General features: G+C 41.3%; 1 protein-coding gene and 4 non-coding genes across 5 annotated transcripts; all 5 read left to right on the plus strand.

Moving 5' to 3' along the window:
• The first annotated feature begins 332 nt into the window (after window positions 1-332).
• Trnaa-ugc lies at window positions 333-404 on the plus strand. Its single transcript has one exon. It is a non-coding gene; the product is annotated as a tRNA-Ala (tRNA).
• Window positions 405-1,022: 618 nt separating this feature from the next.
• Window positions 1,023-1,094, plus strand: Trnaa-cgc. Its single transcript has one exon. It is a non-coding gene; the product is annotated as a tRNA-Ala (tRNA).
• Window positions 1,095-1,441: 347 nt separating this feature from the next.
• Window positions 1,442-3,535, plus strand: LOC119557153. The gene is made up of 2 exons (XM_037869743.1): window positions 1,442-1,894; window positions 2,839-3,535. The coding sequence occupies exons 1-2, from the start codon at window positions 1,611-1,613 to the stop codon at window positions 3,164-3,166; spliced, it is 612 nt and encodes a 203-aa protein (XP_037725671.1). The 5' UTR covers window positions 1,442-1,610; the 3' UTR covers window positions 3,167-3,535.
• Window positions 3,536-16,255: 12,720 nt separating this feature from the next.
• Trnaa-cgc lies at window positions 16,256-16,327 on the plus strand. Its single transcript has one exon. It is a non-coding gene; the product is annotated as a tRNA-Ala (tRNA).
• A 223-nt stretch (window positions 16,328-16,550) lies between these two features.
• Trnaa-cgc lies at window positions 16,551-16,622 on the plus strand. The gene has a single exon. It is a non-coding gene; the product is annotated as a tRNA-Ala (tRNA).
• Window positions 16,623-19,204: the final 2,582 nt, after the last annotated feature.

The raw sequence follows: 19,204 nt of genomic DNA on the forward strand, positions 1-19,204 counted from the left end.
TGTTGCGATGTGGCCATTCGCAGGAAACAGGAAAACTTTTCCCTCTAATGCGCAATTAGCCGAAAATTCCGGGGGAACTGTGGATGGGTGGCGGCATTTTGTGGATCATCACCTGAACGACAGGTCCTTGGCAGGACCCTCGGTCAAAATGCTTAAAAATTTACAGCTGCAGAGATGTGATGGGATCAAAAGAGCGTTGGCACTTTAATTCTCCAGTGTTGGAAATCTACTTAAGTTTGCATTCAAGGTAGGAAAATGATTATTATACCCGGTCATTTGCCTTTCTAGTAATTCCTAGATTATTTAACTGATAAGTACTCTATGTATTATATGGGGACGTAGCTCAGTGGTAGAGCGCTCGCTTTGCATGTGAGAGGCCCCGGGTTCAATCCCCGGCGTCTCCAACACATTTTTTTAGTTTTTTATTTTATACTGTTTAAAAGCTGGCTTCGTCTCCAAGAGGGGCCGTTTGCATAGAGTTTTCGAATAACGAAATTCCATTTTTAATTTATCTTTTTATAGAGTATTTTATTTTTAAACTATTTCGATTCGATCGGAAGTTATGTTTTTCAACTCATTGGGACTGACACAAAGCATTTTGCAATTACTCTCTGATTTGACTAGATGCCGCTAGCGCTGGTCTTTTGTTTCCGGCGTTAAAAATCTCGTTTACTTTGTATTCGTACAATTATGAACTACATTAAACTAAATTTGTCAATTCTAGCTCAGCGGCTTCATGCGCAGGTGTTAAATTAAGTAAAAGAATGTAATGCCAGAAGGTCTTTAGAATTTTTGACGGTGCGAGAGTAGGCATGATAGATCCTTAAATCAAATTATGTACTTATGGTTTTAAGGAATATATACAAAGCAATATAGTTAAAAACTATATTTTGCCAATTAATTAATTGAACGGAACTATTTCAGGGAACAGAGCGAGATCCGATATCGAAATATGGAAGAGTCCTTATTTCCATATACAAAGATTAATTCGAAATAAACCTATTAATGAAAGTGTTTCAGGTGGGGACATAGCTCAGCGGTAGAGCGCTCGCTTCGCATGTGAGAGGTCTCGGGTTCAATTCCCGGTGTTTCCATTGGCCGAATCCTTTTTATTTGGTTTTTGTAACAACAACAGTCGCTTTGCGGCTTGCGTATTTCCATCTCCGTTGCACTCCCTTTGGCTGAGTAACTATGCCATTTAGTACTTGACTTACTTTTTCAATTGTTTGGTTAAATCTAAATATAAATCTAGTCTGTTCTTACACAGTTTCATGAAAATTTGAAATTATTTTTTTGCCGCAACAACTTTTCATATTTATAATTTGCTCAAGAGATAGTTTAACAATTCAAAAACAAATAGTTTATAATGAAATCGGTCATTAAAATGTGGACTTAGATTTACACAGCAGTACAAAGTCACAAATTTGAACAAAACAAACGGAGAACAATTTCACTTGCCCAGTTAGTTTAGCAACTCCAAATCCCTAGCCATGAAAATTGTATCTGTTTGACAAAATAAAAAACAGCACAGTTCACAGGTTTAACCCAGTCGCAGCCACAAAAAACACACGGAGCAAATCTAGCTGGGATAATCCGAGCACACACTCAGAATGGGCGCCCAGTTGGCCGGCGAGACGCGTGCCGAGGGGGCGGAGGGCGGGGCAGGACCTGGACCCATCCCAACACCCCACCTGCAGCAGGACTCCACGGCTAAGCAGGCAGATAAGTCGGAAAAGTCGGACAAGGAGGAGCAGGAGCCGTCGGGACAGCAGGAGCCGCAGGACCACGCTAAGGAGCACCCACAACCGCAACTCGTCTCCATGGAATCACAGTCACCCAGGCTGGTTGGGCACAGATCTAGATCAGGAAGCATTACCTCCGACATCCAGCGAATGTAAGTAACCCAAATGGTCAGAGACCCAAGTAATCAATGGGAAATCTAACAAATTGTGGAAAGTCTTTGCGCCTCGGTGTCTTTAGAAATGCATGCCCTTTGAAAAAAGTAAAGGGTGTTTAATACAAAACTTTTAAAAGCCTAAATATTATTAAAATATATTCTTATATTGATCGATAGGTTTTTTACGCTGGGACGAAAACATTTTTTTTTTTTGCAGGAGGGATCAGATTTATATTGTTTTTTTATCCATAAATGTTTTTAATTTTTGTGTCATTCTGACGCCGTTTTTTAAGCAACCTTAAATCTTTTTAGCCATTATTGTTATATTATCTAACCTGGTATAGAAAGATATATTTGTATAAGTTTAATAAACTTATTAAAACACTTCTCTCTAAGAAGATTACTTTAAAACGAATTCCAGCAAATCACTGGGTACTGAAAACCGGAGAAGAGCTTTATATATAATTTTTCTTTACAGGATTTAAAATAATTTAAATTCATTCATTTTTTATGACACGTCTATATCTGAAATGCGTACAAATTTCCGAATTAAAGGCCCCGCTGACGGCGAAAATGCATTAAAGAAACTTAATATTTAAAATTGCACTAATGACCACTCAACCTTTGGCTGCCCCGCAAACAGCGAAGATATAATAGCTCATTAAGAAATAAACGGGATAATTGGGATTTGCGCAACGATGCACTATTTAGTTTCACCCCAATTTATAATTTTATGATACGTAAATATCTGAAATGCATACTTAGTTTCGAGTTAAACTTACAATTTAAATTTGCACTTCGGCTGCCCTGCAACACAGCGAAGATATAATAGCTCATTAAGAAATAAACGGGATAATTGGAATTTGCACAACGATGCACTATTTAGTTTCACCCCAAATGAGCGATATTTAATACACCTTGCCCCATTTGCGTGTTTCCAGGCCAACGGAGGCCATCTACGCGGAGTTCGAGCGGCTGGTGCAGCGGGTGGAGGGCTCCCTGAAGGAGGTGGTGGAGCCGCCCTGCGCCGATGTGGCCGCCCGGCTGCAGAGCTGCCTGCAGGCGCACCGCCAGCGGTCCTGCAACTGCTTCCCGGCCATGGAGCAGTACCGCAACTGCGTGCTGCTGGCCACCCAGAGCCGGGTGGACGACCTGGCGGACCGGGAGCCACCGATGATCCCAGTGGTGCCGCCCCAGCCGATGCCACGCCCCGCTGTCCCCCCGCGGTCCAATCGCCGATGGTGGAAGTTCTGGACCTGGTTCCGCTAGCCACAGAGATGCACTTTTCGATCCCCAATCGCTGTCCGTTTCCAACCCCAAGGAATTTCCATCCCAAGCACAATAAAGAAAGGGCTTCATTAACGAAGGACGTAGACTTGAATCCATCTTACTGGTTGTCTCGGTTGCACCAGGTGCAGCCACAAGGATGACGGTTGCCAGTGGATTTTTGCCACAGTGGCTGCTCGGAAATTCGATAGGGCACCTATTAGTCCGGACTCTGGCGAAAATTGCAAAATTCCATTTTTGCCAGGGCGTTGAGATACTTCTCAGCAGAGTAACTTAAATCCAAGGAGGGTGGCTTGTTTTCTGGGAAAAGAATTCACAAAGTATATTTGGAATGGGGCCTTTTGAGCTAAAAGACGTCTTAATTTAAAAGATAGTTGCGCATTTTGTGTAATTTAAGCTATGAGTTGAAAATATAAATGTATTTGTCTAACAACCAATAAATATATATATTATCCTTATCTATGCATCTTTTTCTAAGGATGCAAATTTGTTATTTTTCGATGAATACCAAAGTTGATAACGATTTTGAGTAATATTAAAATAAATCTATACTTCTTTCCTATTGAATTAAATTTACGTATCATTTACCAATTAAGGTGCCTTAAAACTGCAAATTAACCTTGATTAAAATGCCGAATGAGCCACTGGCCTATCAAAAATATGCCAACGAATTCGATATGTTTGTAAATTGAAGCCTTGTGCGGCGAAAACAATAAAATTGTTAATCGTTGTCATCCCTTTGACGATGGAAATTTAAATTGAAATGCATTTTAAACGCAAACCAGAAAGTCAATTCCGCATTTCGAAAATGTAACATGCACCGCAAGCTGCACTCGTGTAATTCTATGCTTTCAATTTGTGCCAAGTCAGTGACTGCTTTATGTCCATCATAGCCGGCTGTCACTGTGGCGGACAGCTGAGAGGCTTGTTCGCTTATAAAATGCAGATGCCCGGCTCCAGTTGCACATTAGCCCCGGGGCCCGGAGTACCGACCCCCTGCCTTTGTGTATCCGTCCATTCATTCATTTAAATGTCTATATCATGTGGCCAGAGAATGGGGGGAAAGGGGGGGTGTAGGAGGTCCGGAGGCAGCCGAGAATGCAGAATTGCAATTTGCAATAAAAGTAAATCTGCTGTGGCGCCGAGCTCCGGTTCCAGCTGGCTGGCTGGCTCCTTACATTGTTATCCCCCCAACCCCACCAAAACCCATACACCCACGTACTCCTATACCTATGCCGAGAACCATCTGCCGCCATATGTGGCCGTCTCTGTGTGCGGTTTCGGGTTGAAAGCCTTTCGGGCAAGGTAAGCAAACATTAGAATTTATTAAATCCAGCTCATGCAGAGCAGCCCCGCCCACTTCTTCGCCCAACTCGAGCGCAGGAAAAAAGGGGTGAAAAATTATAGCATATAAAACTCACCTTGCCACGACTTCAGCAGCACATTCAACTTTTGGGCCAGGCCAAAAGCACACATACTTGTACACCCAGAATTCGGATATAGCGGACACCAGATTCGCCTGTATTATCTTCACACACACACCATCACATACTCGTGCATATTTGCCCTTACATAATCCAACTTTGCTTTTAGCATTTGGCAAAACAAACAAAGAGCCGGTCCCCCAAAAAAGGAGTTCGCCTCCATCTGCACTGACCAAAAGCTGGCTGCTGCGGGTTCCCCCGATTATAATGGTATGTATATTTAAAATACTATTTATTCCAATTGAGAAACCCTCTCAGAACTTAATTGGCTTAGCTCAATTGGTTTAGAGCATTCACTTATTGCAAATATACAAAATAATTATTATTAAAAAAAAACACAACCTCCCAAGCTACAAGCCCCAATAGGAAAATATTTTCAGATTACCAGGCACCTTAATTTATTTAAACAATTTTATAAATTTACCTGCACTTTTCACTGTGCAATCTAAAGGATTTAAGGGAAAATGCCATAAAAATACTTGGAAGAAATATGGTAAATTGCATTTTTTGTTCGCTACAAACTCATATGAACTTAAACATGTAACAACAAGATTAGTCCCCAAAATAGACTGACTAGCTCATAACTCTTTCTCTTATTATAATTTATAATTTCATTTCATTAATAATAATTTTAAATAAAAGAATATAAAAATGATTTGCATATGCTCAGTTTCAAACCAAAGTTCGGGCATCAAAAAAGTGCAACAAAACAAATATATATTCATGTTCTCATGTTGCGCTAAGTAGCTTGTGAAAAGGCTTAACAAACATTTTTACTACACGCGTTTAGGCACTAAACGATTGTCTAAAAATAAAAAAAAAAACTAAAGATTAAAGGCAAATCCTGTATTTTTTACAAATTGTCCGATTATTTGTTTAAGCAGGAACCAGGGAAAAATGCAAAAGAAATTCAAACTGTCGTATTTGAGTTATTCGTAGGGTTTACCGGGTAGGTTGTTACTTCCACAGGAAGCAGGCGATTTATTATCGCAACTTAATCCCACAAAAACACGTCAAACCTGAAAATCCTGCAGCTCGGCGGCATTAAAAGTGCGAGGTGGGTTGGGTTTGGGGTGTGGGTGTAGCATACATTTGGCCGCTCGCCGTTGGCTTCATAAAAAACCAACTACATGGAATGCGCATAGCAACAAAAACATGCAGGCAAATCACAGTGTACAGCACACTTCACCCCCCTGCCCGATTTATTCGGAACCCCCTTCAAAAGCCACACCACTGGCAACTTCCATTTGGTTGCCCTTCAGCGGGAGTCTGCACAGAAAAAATATATCATAGGCAAAGCAACTAAAAATATTTCTTTTACGATATACGACTAAAATATAATGTCATCCATTTTAGTGTCTTTTACTAACATATTTATATAAATTTTGATCTTAAAATAACATACATAAATGATAAATTTCTAATTAAAGTAAGTATGGATTGGAGCTCATTATCAAATAATATGTAAAGCTTCTAGAGAGGTAACCTTTTTAAATGTGTAAATTTATTTAGTTTTAAACAGTTTATGTAGATGTTAAAATTTTTACATATATATAGAAGACCAGCTTAAGAGGCCCTTCAAGTCACTTAACTCTCTGCATACAAATTTCGTGCTGTGCAATTCGTTTAGCCGTGTGTTTGGCTTTTTTTTGGTAACAGTTTTGCCCATGCTTTTTTCTATTTTACTCGTTGTGCCATAAAGATTATTATGAAAGTATTTTGCTAAGCTTTCTGAGTTGAGATGAGATGTGTCGGGTTGGTTTTGGGCTGGGCTGGCTGGGCTTGGGGAGTTACGGGTGGGGTTGGGGTTAGGGATAGGGCTTGTGGCGCCATCTCTGTTGCGCGCGCTATCTGGCGGAGCATCCGTCTCTGTCATGCCATTTGGCTGGCACTCTCGAGGCCTTAAGTGTGCATGCATTATGCCATGTGCAGGACGAGGACCGGGCCAGGACCCTGCCAGGACCCGGCCAGAACCCCCTCCGAGTGTAATATGCATGCATGGATAATTTATCGGGACACTGGCAGCACAGCTTTAAATGTGATTTAAGCCCCGGCCACGCCGATTGCCATGTCCCCTGCCATGTCATTGTCCATTCCACTGGCGTTTTAGTTGTGCCGACCAACAGGCAGCAGCTCAAATGCAATTAAATCGCCTGACCGCAGTGCAAATCAGGCTCAATTCACAACTGCACTTTGCACCGAAAAACAGGCAACTGTCAATGGTCATTGGTCAATGGTGGGCTTTGATTCCAGGGACGAGGGCTGAAATGATTCCAAGGGGGGGCTTTGCATGTTTCAAAAGTTTCGAAACTTTTGCCTGGCCATATTAAACATATTTAATAATAGATTTGGCCAGCCCATAGCATGTTTGTTGAAACAAAAATATTTAAAGGTTCATAAAATAGAGGTATGCCTTTTCCGAGAGTCCTTTCCCTCTTTGTGTGTGAAAAAGTGACGAATTCCTGAGGCTGTCATAAAATCAAATAGTGAAATTGCAAATATTTGTCCTCCCAACTCATAAAAACTTTGTACAAACAGGCGAAGAAATTGTAGTTTTTAAAGTTAATGAAACTTTCAATGCAAAAGTGTTTGTTTAAGTAAAACAATGATATGCAAAACCCTCCATCGGATGCGGTAAAGGTGAAATATAATTACAAAAAAAGTGAAAAAACACTGCTGAATCCGTGGGCCATGAATCATATGGCGATATAACCGGGAAAAACCCAGAAACCCTCATCAGGAGCTTAAACCCCCCCACCCACTCGACCCAAATTTCAGCGGCCTTAATCCGCTGTCAGGGGAACCAGGATTTCCTTGTAGCAGAGTGTAACAGCCTGGCTTGTTGCCCACGCCCATGCTCATGCCCCAGACCTTATGGCATTTTTGATGTGCTTGTAGTTTCGGTGTTTTTAAGGGGATATGGGATATGGAAATGGATCGGATGAAGCCGTCTTGGCGGGCATATGGAAATCGGATAGAGCAGACCCGGCCAAAGTTGTTTGTTTTTATGTTGTCTTCAGCCGCGTTGCATAAGTGCATTTGTCTGTTATCCCGACGAGCTTTTGTTTCGCCACCCCCCCTCCTGTAGTTTTCCTCCTGCAGTTTCCTCAGCACTTCCCCCAACCATACCCTTTTCCATTTTCCCACACTAGTCCAGGCAGTTGTTTTCAACGGAATCAATTTAGCGTAAGAAGTTTCAGCTCCGAGCTTGAAGTTGTTGTCATGTGCAGGCCAGAATGGCGGTGAGGTTCATGGGCAGGGGGCAGGGGGCAGGGGGCGGTGGTCAGGGGTTACGGGAGGGTCAGGGGCGGGTGCCCAGGAGGGGCCAAAAGTGTGGTGTGTGTGCGGTGCAATTATGCCAACGACAGCTGCCTGGCAGCCTCGTCGTCGCTCTATTAATCAAAAGTTATACAAAAAGCCAGCGAACTTCGCCACACAACTGGCCCCGCTTTTCCTCCCCCCGGTTTGCCAGGCTTTCGCCCCCGACTTTCCCGCTTTTCCTGGCTGAGCACCATCGCCCTATTCCCAGCTCGAATTTGCCAGCTCTTGCTCCTGGCGCCGGCTTCACTTCCTCATCCTGTTCTTCTTGTTGTTTGCAATTTAACTTTGCTGTGAGCGAAGGCTCTTCATGAGTTGGCCCGAGCTTATGTGCGCAAACACATAGATGCACTCGAAGAAAAATGGTTGAGTTCAATCTAAATGCAATTATCATGAAGGGCCTAATTTTTCTGTATTTGAACTCCCCCAATCGATATAAATATTTTTTTTTGCAGTGGTATGTATATGTTTGTTAATATCAATTATAATTATTTATTCTAGATGTATGCTTATGGCACTCTATTTATAAAAAAGGTTCTGATTTAAAACTTTTTTTTCTTGCAAGGGGTTTCTTTAAAATCACAATAAATTATGATATAATAAAAAATCACCTCATCACCTGAAAATGAAGTGGTAAAAGTCCCAAATGTTGACCAATATTTTAGGGTTAATTGTGGTATATTAATTTAATATTCTAAATATTTTCGTATACCTTTAATCCACACATTGAAACTTTTTCGAGTGCTGGATATCAGTGTCTGTGTGGCTTTGTGTGTAAAAACAAGATATAATATTTTATGAAAGCTTTGGCAACCGCTGCCCCCCAGCCCCCACAGATGCCTGGCAATGGACTGGGACTCATTGGCCATAAATAAATAAGGCAGCCAAACACAATCAAAAACCAATGAAGCAGACCAGCAGCCACAAATGACAGAGGGAGCAGCGAGTCGAGTTCCTGGAGCCCAGGACCAGTACCGAGCAGCCCATCATCCCATCGTCGTCATCCTCGTCGTCGTGTCAGCTTTTTGTTCTTGTCCTTGGGCTGCCAGCTCGAGTAGTTGGCCATGATTTAATGCCTTAATCTTTTTCGTTTTTTTTTTTTTATACCCCCTTGCTTTGCCAAAAATTGTTCATTTTTCCCCTGATCCATTATAAATTTCTTATGTGGACTTCGGTCACTTAGCCATGTATATTGTAGGGAAGATCAGTGATCTGCGTACCTATCCCCAGACAACCACACTCAACTGAAAGTCCCCACTCACTTTAAGTGACATTTTGTTGATGGATTTTCTTAATGACTTTTGTCACAACTGTCGGGAGGAGTTGTCCTTTATATTCTACTATTCGCTGCTGATAGCGCAGTCCCCACTAAGATATTAAGAAAATAAATTTCAGTAAATGTGGTACACTAATACGCCATTTTAAAACATATGGTATATATGGTTGTTAGACCTACCTGGAACTCTGTTTATTTTATCATTTATATTTGACTCGCAGGTTCACAATCTCGTCGTCAAGTTCATCAACCTCTGTCCCGAGAAGGTGGAAACATACATATCTAGTGCAAATGTGAAAACCTAGATTCTTGGCGTGTTCGTATCATTGGTACTGACCTCATAATCCTCATAAAATAATCGTATATCAAAATAATATCAACTTCTTCACTGTATCTTTTTTATAATCTTACAATATTGAAAATATAACCCCGCAGGGTGGAATCGCATTTAATTGGTTCATGGGTGATAATCTCTAAGATTGACATGTCCTGTTGAATCGCAGGATGTGCAACCTTTTCCTTTCCCATGTCCATCTTGGTTCGTGTTCTTTGCGTGAAGTCGTCCTTCATGCGGATGATCAAAGATGGCGTGACGATGGCGAAGTTCTAGTATAGCCACACCCACTCATCCTGCATGTTTCAATTTTTCATTCCCGGCGGGAAGGTCTAAGGACTCCTCGCGACTGTCCTATTCTCGTTTCAACAAAGTGTTCGGCTTAATTTAATTTGCTGCAGCATTCTAACTCGATTTCGCGCGTTTATCGTTAGGCGACAACTTTTTAATTGCCAGGCGGCGAAAGGGAAAAGTTGGGGAGTACATATAGTAAAACCTTTTATGATAGTTTGAGAAACTAAACTTTTAACGGGCTTATGTGATTAATTTTAGAAAATGTTTTGTTATTTTTAGGAACACTATTTTTGTTGCATATTATTTAAAAGGAATTCTATACAGCTACCTCAACAACCCATACGGTTTTAAATAAAGGTGTCTACAGTATGCAATCGATTGTATTTAAAATATTCTATAGCATACTCTTAGACACCTCCATATGTAATCTTCAGATTCTATTGGATTTTGTGGGGCTTCCACTATAGAGAATGAAAGCCAAATTAAAGAAAAAATCCCATAGTTTAAGTTCTTAGCATTTTTCTAATGGCTAACGTTAATGGTATAAGCAGATTATTTTCTCAAGTTAAACTGACGAAATCCTGGTCATCTGAAAAGCTCACTTTGACGAGGGATCTGGATCTGCTTTAATTTTCGGCGCTTCGTGATGTGCTTTTCATTTGCCCAAAACGTTTGCGCCATTTGACTTAATGAAGCTTAAAGGCAATAAAACGCTTAAGCACACAACTTAGCCACGCCCCCTGCCGCCCCTCACACACACAGCGACAAAACATTGTGTCAACGTCAAACGTCTTTTTCTTGCAACTTTCTGCGCTCGCGTCATAATTTCTATGAATTTTATACACTTTGATAAGCATTCCATTGGCATGCGAGGCACGTTCGGGCTGGCACCCCCCCTGGAAAAGCCCCTTAACACCGCCCCCCGCCCCCAGAAGCATTACCCCCTCCCAGCAGCTGTTTGTTTTGCAAACTTTTGTCGCCGTCCATGTAAATCAGGCCAAGCGACAATTAAACGCGCCAAGCACGACAATACTTAGAGCTAATGGCCACGGACCTGAACCTCGGACAATCAAAAAAAATAGGGAAAGGGGGTGACTATTAAGGGAGAAGGGGCCGGTTACCACACGAAAAGAAATTCGATCTGAATCTATAAGACATTTGCCAAAAAACGATATAAGTTGTAGCTAACTTAATATTATATTAATATTCCAATTTATATTGTTATACTTTTTTATATAATATTAGGTCCCTTTATTTTATTCATCACTTTACTAAATTGTTCAAATTATTTATTATTACATACTTTACTTTTTTTATTTATTATTTACTGACACATAAATTTCAAGGGTTTTGAAATCACCTATGTCTAAAGTGTCTAAAAGTATGCAATACAATATATTTTGCATTAGGAAATGTGTATATTTTTAAACAGTAACTTTAGTAATTTATTTTATATTAATTTAAAAGTTATGTTATGTATAAAAAAAAAATATTTTTTTTTTTAGATAAATCAGTATAAAAACCTTTTCCCCTTCCATATTCACATACATTTTTCTCGCAGTGCAGGCCAAGCCTTTGGCACTTCCGCTCCCATTTCCGCTCGTTGGCCGAAAAGTGTAAACAATTAAATTTTAATTAGAATTCGCATCGCTTGACATGCGACATGGAAATGGACGAAGGCAGGAATGTGTCAGTTGCCCGCTGTCCGGAAAAAGGGGCGCGGTGGAGGGGGTCTTTGGTAATGCCTACGCCACCCTGTGAAAGTGTCCCCATCCGGGGACAATTCCAGCCACCCATCCCGTCCACCCACTTAACCCACTCAGCCAAACCACACTTCTGATCTGCGCCACCGACACACAGACATTTCATTTCCGCTCTCGTCTGCTTGTTAATTTATTGGGCACCTCCAGACCTTCGGCCCTACAAGTACCCAGTACCCAGTACTGGATAACCCCCATCCTCCGATTGTCGACCGCCTGCTGCGGCCGAGGTGCTCGAAAAGTGCTTGTAAATTAAACGGCTGACAGTTAATAGAAAACCGAAAGCCTCTCATTTGGCACATTTGCGGCCTGCGCCTTATATACACAGTACGGACTGTATATGTACTGTGCAGTCTTTGCGGTTTGATGGATTGCCGGCTTAGTTTTAGCCAGTTAACTGCCGCACTCGACAATTTATGCCCCCAATTCCGGAAGGTGTCGAGACCCGTAAAATACGAGGTGGCAAACCGGATGGCGGGTCGATGCGGGGCATCTCAAATTTTAATGCCCAAATTGCGGCTAATGAAAACGTCTAAAAGTGCTTGGATGATTTGTCGATTTCCTTCGGTGGCCTAACAAGGCCATAAAGATTACGGGTCAACAAAGAGCAAATACTACACGCGGCAAGTAAACGTAATACGGGGTCAATAAACGCTGTACATTATTTGTTGGCCCTTGGCAGTGGGGTGATACTGATTCAAGTGGTAGGTTTGGGGTGGCCCCTAATCTATATATATCATTTGAGAAAATTGGGTTAATAACTAATACGCAGTGTTGACCTTAGGTTTTCCATAAACTTAATTGAATTATGATATCCTTGAAGGTATTTAAATATTTTTCAGGAAGGCTCAAAAAAATCCATTCACGAATTATATATTTTTAAAAGCTATATATAAATCTTCTTATGTGAAAGTACCCTTTCGAAAAAAAGAGATTTAAAGATTTATCTTACGAGTTCAAATTGGAAATATACTTTCAAGATAACTTACGTAAGTGAAAGACTGATTTATGGACTTTAGTCTTATGTGTTTTGTCATTTAAGTAGTTAAAGTCATTGAGATTAATTTATTTTGTTATATTTCTTTATTTCATGGCTTTGGTCATGTTTTATCAATACCCAACCTATTTAGAGTCATTTTTTGTTACCTGCTAAGACTTACTGGCAGTTTTATCCTGTTTAACCAGCTTTCCTCATCTCTGTGTTGGCTGCAATTTCAGATCGGATCTGGAGAGTTCCGGTGATAAACCGAATAAACCCATCGGACTGCTACGCTGTCCCAGCTAATTTCCCAGTGCCCGCGGATCCGGAAGACGGAGTGGAAATCGCAGCCACGTCGCAACAGCGGGTTAATCCAAACTGTCGCCGGAGTTGGCAGGGTGACGGGTCCGGAGAATAAAAGCCGGAGTCCAGAGTCCGGAGTCCGGAGTTCGTTGTCCGTTGTCCGTAGTCCGGAGTTGACCCAGTTAACGCCGGAGTTATGGCGCTGAACGGAACTTGCAGCACATTTCCTGCTTTCGTGTGAAGGTTGAGTGGGATGGGGGCCCTTACGTCCCAAATCCCTAATCCGTAAACCCAAAACCCTCCCCGGGAACCCATCGATGTTTATGGGATGCCACTAAATTTCGATAACAATAAAATATGATTTTTGCCTGGCGGGGAAATCAAAGAGCGGGTGCGCATACATAAAGAGAAAACACGAAAAGAAATTAAGAAACTGGCCGGAAACCGGAAAAAGGACACCAAGTCACTGTGAATCGGGATGGCGTAAAACAAACAACAACAAATATCTCTGTATAAAGGGAATATACACTCAAGTTCCAAGAGGGTTTTCCCGCAAAACAAATGTCAAATGCCCTACCATTGCCCAAAAAAACAGGGAAAAGAGTTCGATTATGTTAAATTGAAAGTGAAAATTGCGAATTTTCCCGGGAACTGGCAGCCTGTTGCCCAAAGCTAATATACCCAGCCCGATCGACGGGGCACAGATCCAACAAAGCGCAGAGTAAATATTACAAAAATGTATTACACAAGGCTTTTTTGGATAGGCGCGGGTGTGGCGGTAAATGGGGAAAAGGAAAAATGGCAGACGTGACAAAAATGCTTAAGTGAAAAGTTACGAGCAAGCGGCGGAAATCGCTTTTCCCCCAGCATCTTCTGTTTCCCTTTTCTTTACTTTATTTTGCTTGTTTTCCAAGTCCCTCCCCCCCCTCCCCTCAGTCAGCACTCCCCCCGGAAAACTTGTTTCGCGCATTTCGTTTTCCCATCTCCAGCTATTTTCGGCAGCGTTACGTTTTTGTTTTGCTCTCGCAGCTGCTTACTATATTCTTGTTTACGCTTTCCTTGGCAGCCAGTACACCGGGAGAAAATCCTGTTCGATTGTGCCTTATTTTATGTTGCTTTTTTCCACCTTATTTTATTGCATTTCTGTCTTAAATATTGTGATTTTTTCATATTGAAAAGCCATTACCATCACATTGTTTTTTGACAATTGGTTTTTCTTAATTACATCTTTCTGTTGCTCTCAATTCTTAATTAATTAAGGCATAAAATACTTTTTGCTTGAATCAAGAAAGCATAACCAAAGTTTTATACATTTCCCATTCAAAATATAGTAGTTCAAACAAATCTTTACATATGTATATTTGAAATGACAAGAAAGAACATAAATAATGCTTAGGATGGACGATCTGAGATATGAAAGTTTTTACTGTGGAAAGACTTCCCAATCTGCAATTATACATTTAAAATGAATTTAAATAGTTCCTAACCAAAAAAAGTTGGTTTTATGCAAATAGTACAATAATAATTACGTTTAAATTTGTATGTTGTTTCCCTTAGTCGTTCTAGAAAACAATTTCCAAAGTTCTTAACTGCAACAATTTATTTTATCACAGATGATAACCAAGGCAATCTTTGTAAGACATCGCTTTTAAATAAAATTAGAATATAACCCTTTGTAATATTTTAAGTTAGTGGGTGTATTAAAAAAAGGTTTAGGCTCTTAAATCATTATTTTTTTATTAAAATACTTGATATTTCATACATAAGCGGAACAGATCTGAAATGTATTAGTTGATCTTATATGCACTCAACCAAAAACAATTGTTTTTAAATCTGTGTAGACTTAAGAAACAGCCTGTAATGCTTGATTGCATTACCTTTAACAATTTCAAATAAACAAGTATTCTCTTCGTGTGGTTTAAGGGCTTGGTGGTGCGGGAAGCGAGTGGTGCTGCTGGTGGCGCCCCGCTGCTCATCAACCCGGGGGGTGGTGCTGGTGGTGCGGGTGGTGCTGGTGGGGTGGTGGCCCGCGCCCGTCTGCTGTCAAACTTTTCACGCACGCCCGCTGACGGCGAGCGATTTCCCGGGCTGCACGGGTTGAAGACGAGCGCTCCAAATCGATTTCCGCTTCATTACGCCACCGCTTATGCGGCACCCCTGGGCGCCCACCCAGGAGCGGATCGAGGGGGCTGGTTGATGGGGGATGGGGGTGACGGCCCTGGGAGCACTCCCAATCGTATCAATCATCTTTCAGAAACACTTTGCACACCCACGCACGCCACTCACGCCACACAAAACCGAAAAGACAGCGAGTAAGATGTGAGTTCCCTCGAAAGTATTCGAACTCATATGTCAGAGACAAGACCCGCAAATTGTTTGTTTGCTTTTGCATGCCATTCTGCCATCCATCCACTCGAAAAAAACAAACCCCCATACCGCCTGCTGTTTCAGGCCGCTTTCATGTCATTTTTCAAGTTTACACAAAATACTTCAAGTGTTTGATGTCTTTTGCACCACCCCAAGCGCATCAATTTCCTCCCGCTTTGCCTTGGCCAGGAAAAGCACTTCACTCATGAGATCACCGATTCAGATACAGATACAGATGCTGGTTCGCAACTAATGGTTCTTTTTTTTTTTTTGGCCGGGCTGCCTGCTGCACAAGCAACTCAATTAAAATGTAAGGCAACCGCAAGAGGCAGCGTAAAAAACATATAAATATGGCGTATACGCCGCGTAAATCCATAATTGCATTTGTTTGTTATCGCCAACGCCACGTGACCGGGTGGGTTAAGGGTGCGGTTGGCTCGGGGTGGCTTGGGGTGGCTCGGGTGGTGGTAGCAAGGTGGATCCAATAACAACAAGCCAGCGAACAAGCCCCATGAATCCGTGCTTTCGCCACGTACCGATAAACGTTTTCCCCAGCTAAATTGCCTCACAATAAATCAAAACATTATTAATCTAATCGCATAAAAAATTAAATCACGCGATCGAGTTACAAATCACTAGAGTGTTATAATGATCTGTGATTAATAGATCATTTAAATGGACAATTTTGTAAAAAGGTATGTTTGTAACAGAGAAACAAATATTTAAAAATCTTACTTATATTTTTGGATTATTAAATAAAGAATTTTAAAAAGGAAGGAAGGTTATGTTAGAATGGATGAAAAAGTTAATCAATTTTTTATTAATCACACGAACAGTTCAGAAACTTTCTGCTAATATTAATAATGCTAAAAAGATAACTTATTTGAATGAAAAATTTTTTCAATATTTTTGACCTAAACGAATCTGAAGTTGGAGTACATTACAACTATGTAAATGGGGGCATAGCTCAGAGGTAGAGCGCTCGCTTCGCATGTGAGAGGTCTCGGGTTCAATTCCCGGTGTCTCCATTACTATTTTTTATTTTGTAATGATTATAATCAAGTTCGAAAACATTAAATATTTGTGAGTACTCGATTTGCATCCGATAGGTCTTCGTATTAAGATCAATTTTTCCAGTGTTGGAAATCCCAAGTTTGCATTTAAGGTTGGAAAATGATTATTTTACCCGTTCCTTTTGTTTTCCTAGTATTTTCTCGATTATTGAACTTAAAAGTATTCGAGATATTTCAAGGGGACGTAGCTCAGTGGTAGAGCGCTCGCTTCGCATGTGAGAGGTCTCGGGTTCAATTCCCGGTGTCTCCATAACATATTATTTTTGTTTTCGCAACAAATTCAAGATATTAAATCCTGTAAGTGTAAATTTACAACAAAAGTAATTTTAAAAAATATTTTATAATATTGTAAAAATGTATTTATTATTTCATTTTCGAAATGAATATACCAAGCTTATATAGTTGCAGGATGTTGAGGAGGTTTGCTGGAGAAATCGCTTTCCAGCAGGACATTCCGGGCCAGGATGTTTTTATATGCATTCCGTTGCATTTCCACTTCAATTTGAACGTGCAATGTATTTTTAAGCACTCAACAGGGCGGTTCTGAGTGTGATGGTCGGGGGGTTTTGTGGGGCGGGACTGCCCCCATTACCGCCCCCCCCCCCCCCCTCCCACATTTCGGTGGCAACAATTGCCAAGTGCAACCAGCAGTGATGATCATCAGCAGCGGCAGCAACATCATGATGATTGCCACTTGAGCGGGTTTTTCCGCTGAGTTTTCTCAGCTCGCTTTTCCTCTTTTTTTAACCAACATTTCTGCCCGCCCCCAGCATGTGTGGGTGGTCAATTATTTGTTGCTACTTTATAAACTGCCACCGCTTTTGTTGAAGCTTTACCAGCAGTACCCCCAACTGCTGCATACATTTTCAACCCAGTTCTGTTTTCTTTTTGGCTAAAAACCAAAAGCGTAACTTGATCTCTGCGGTTCGAAACGTGTCCATGGCAGAATATGAAAATTGGAAAATCGGCAAATCAGGAAATCACACCCTTAGAAAACGCCAAGAAGCGAGGCGCAAACTTTTCATATAAATTACAGGCAATAATATTTATTTAATACTCCCTGGCGAAACGGTGTCGGGGAATTTTCTGCCTTTTGTTGTCGCTGGAAGAAAGCAAAGGGCACACAAGCACCTGATCCGAGCATTTTCGGTAATTTGAAAGTAATTCGTTTAAAGAAATTTACGTGATTTGCCTAACAACCGAAAAAGTCCTGGGACTTGAGTGAGTGGAGTCGTAGTCCCGGTATATTGAGTTGTTCAATGACACGCCATCTTTCCCGGGGCGGGTTAATATGTGCGCCGTTTGCGTGCCACAGAATTATTGCCTAATCACTGCTCAGGGTCCTTTTTCTGGCCGGGATGAGCTGGGATTTGATGGGCATAGAGATGAAGATAGAGATAAGAATAGACTTGGACCACCACTAGGACTGGCTGCTGCGACATCGACGAAAGCGGCGAAAGTAGCCGCAAGTAAAAGTTTCCTCCCTCAGCCAATTTGGAGCCAAAAGAAAATTTGTAGGCTATAGAAAGTTTTGGCCCTTAGCCTCCCGCGTCTGACCAAGCTTCGGCAAGGAACTTTTCCATATTTAAAAGCTAGACACGGCGAGAAAATCGAATTGAAAAGTGTATTTATAAAGCAATTTCAATATATTTTATTTGATATTTTTTGGATTTTGCAGAACTTTGCTTTTTGGTTGCTATTTTTTTTTATTTTTCAATGTTTAGAGGTGGAAAATGTAATAGTTAGGGTGTCTAAGGTAAATTAATTTAAAGAATTCAGTGGCTGAAGAATGCAAAATTGAGTACCTATATGATAACCCATTGATTCTTAAAACGAATTTATTATTGCTAAAATATTTAAATATTTATTTGAAAGTTGTTAATGATGTTCGATTTTCTGAATTTTAAAAATGAGGGTTTTGTGATTTAGGGTTTAGGGATTTAGGCGAGGAGCTTTCTATATAAAACTGGCTCTATAGATTCCCAGATCAATAGTTCATAATAGCAAATTGAATAGGCTTCCTATTCTGGCGGTGCATATCTGTGTGTATGTATCTTAATGTATACCTACAGTGATTTTGTCCCGTTTAGTCTATCTGTTGTTTAGTGGCCCTACGGCAGTCGGACGGGGGGCGTGGGCGTGGCCGTGGCCGAGGGCGTTTTGGGCGTCTGGGCGTGGCATGTGAAAAAGTTTTCGCCGAATGCCCGACTACCAAAATAAACAACCAACAATGGCAAGTGGCAGCGGTTAAGCTGACAGAATGCTGAATGCGGGATGGTACAGGGATCTGCAGGATAAGGCGCTGAAAACTCGGGGCCAGCGGCAGGCAGTCGGAAAAGTCGGAAAACTCGCGGGAAAGTCGAGATAGTCGCTCAGCGGTAAGAGCACAAAATGAAAACAAATTGTGTTTTATATACTTTCCATTAGGGTTACTTGGGCGAGCGGAAGATGCAAGCTGAAGGTCGTTCCTTCGGATGATGGATAATCAGGCGACTGAGCTCCGAATAAAGTGATAAGGCACAGCGTGACGAAGAAGTTCAGGTTGGATGACTTGGGGCCCCCAGCACTGCGGTCATTTTAGCCCAAAAACGATTGTCTACCAGATTTCATTGAGTTACTCGACCACAAATTGACTGAGTTCCATCCAGCGAGCGAGCAAAGTGATAAACATCGGGTGAGCGATGTCCGGTGATTAGGATGAAATCACCAAGTACTCATGATAAAGGTGTCACGAACTTGCTTTAGTAATATTAAGTAAAAGAATGAAATGCCAGAATGGTCTTAAGAATTTTCGGTAGTACGAGTTTAGCGCCAAAAGAACCTTAAAAATGG

This window comes from Drosophila subpulchrella, chromosome X (assembly GCF_014743375.2).
Source record: "Drosophila subpulchrella strain 33 F10 #4 breed RU33 chromosome X, RU_Dsub_v1.1 Primary Assembly, whole genome shotgun sequence".
NCBI lineage: Eukaryota > Metazoa > Arthropoda > Insecta > Diptera > Drosophilidae > Drosophila > Drosophila subpulchrella.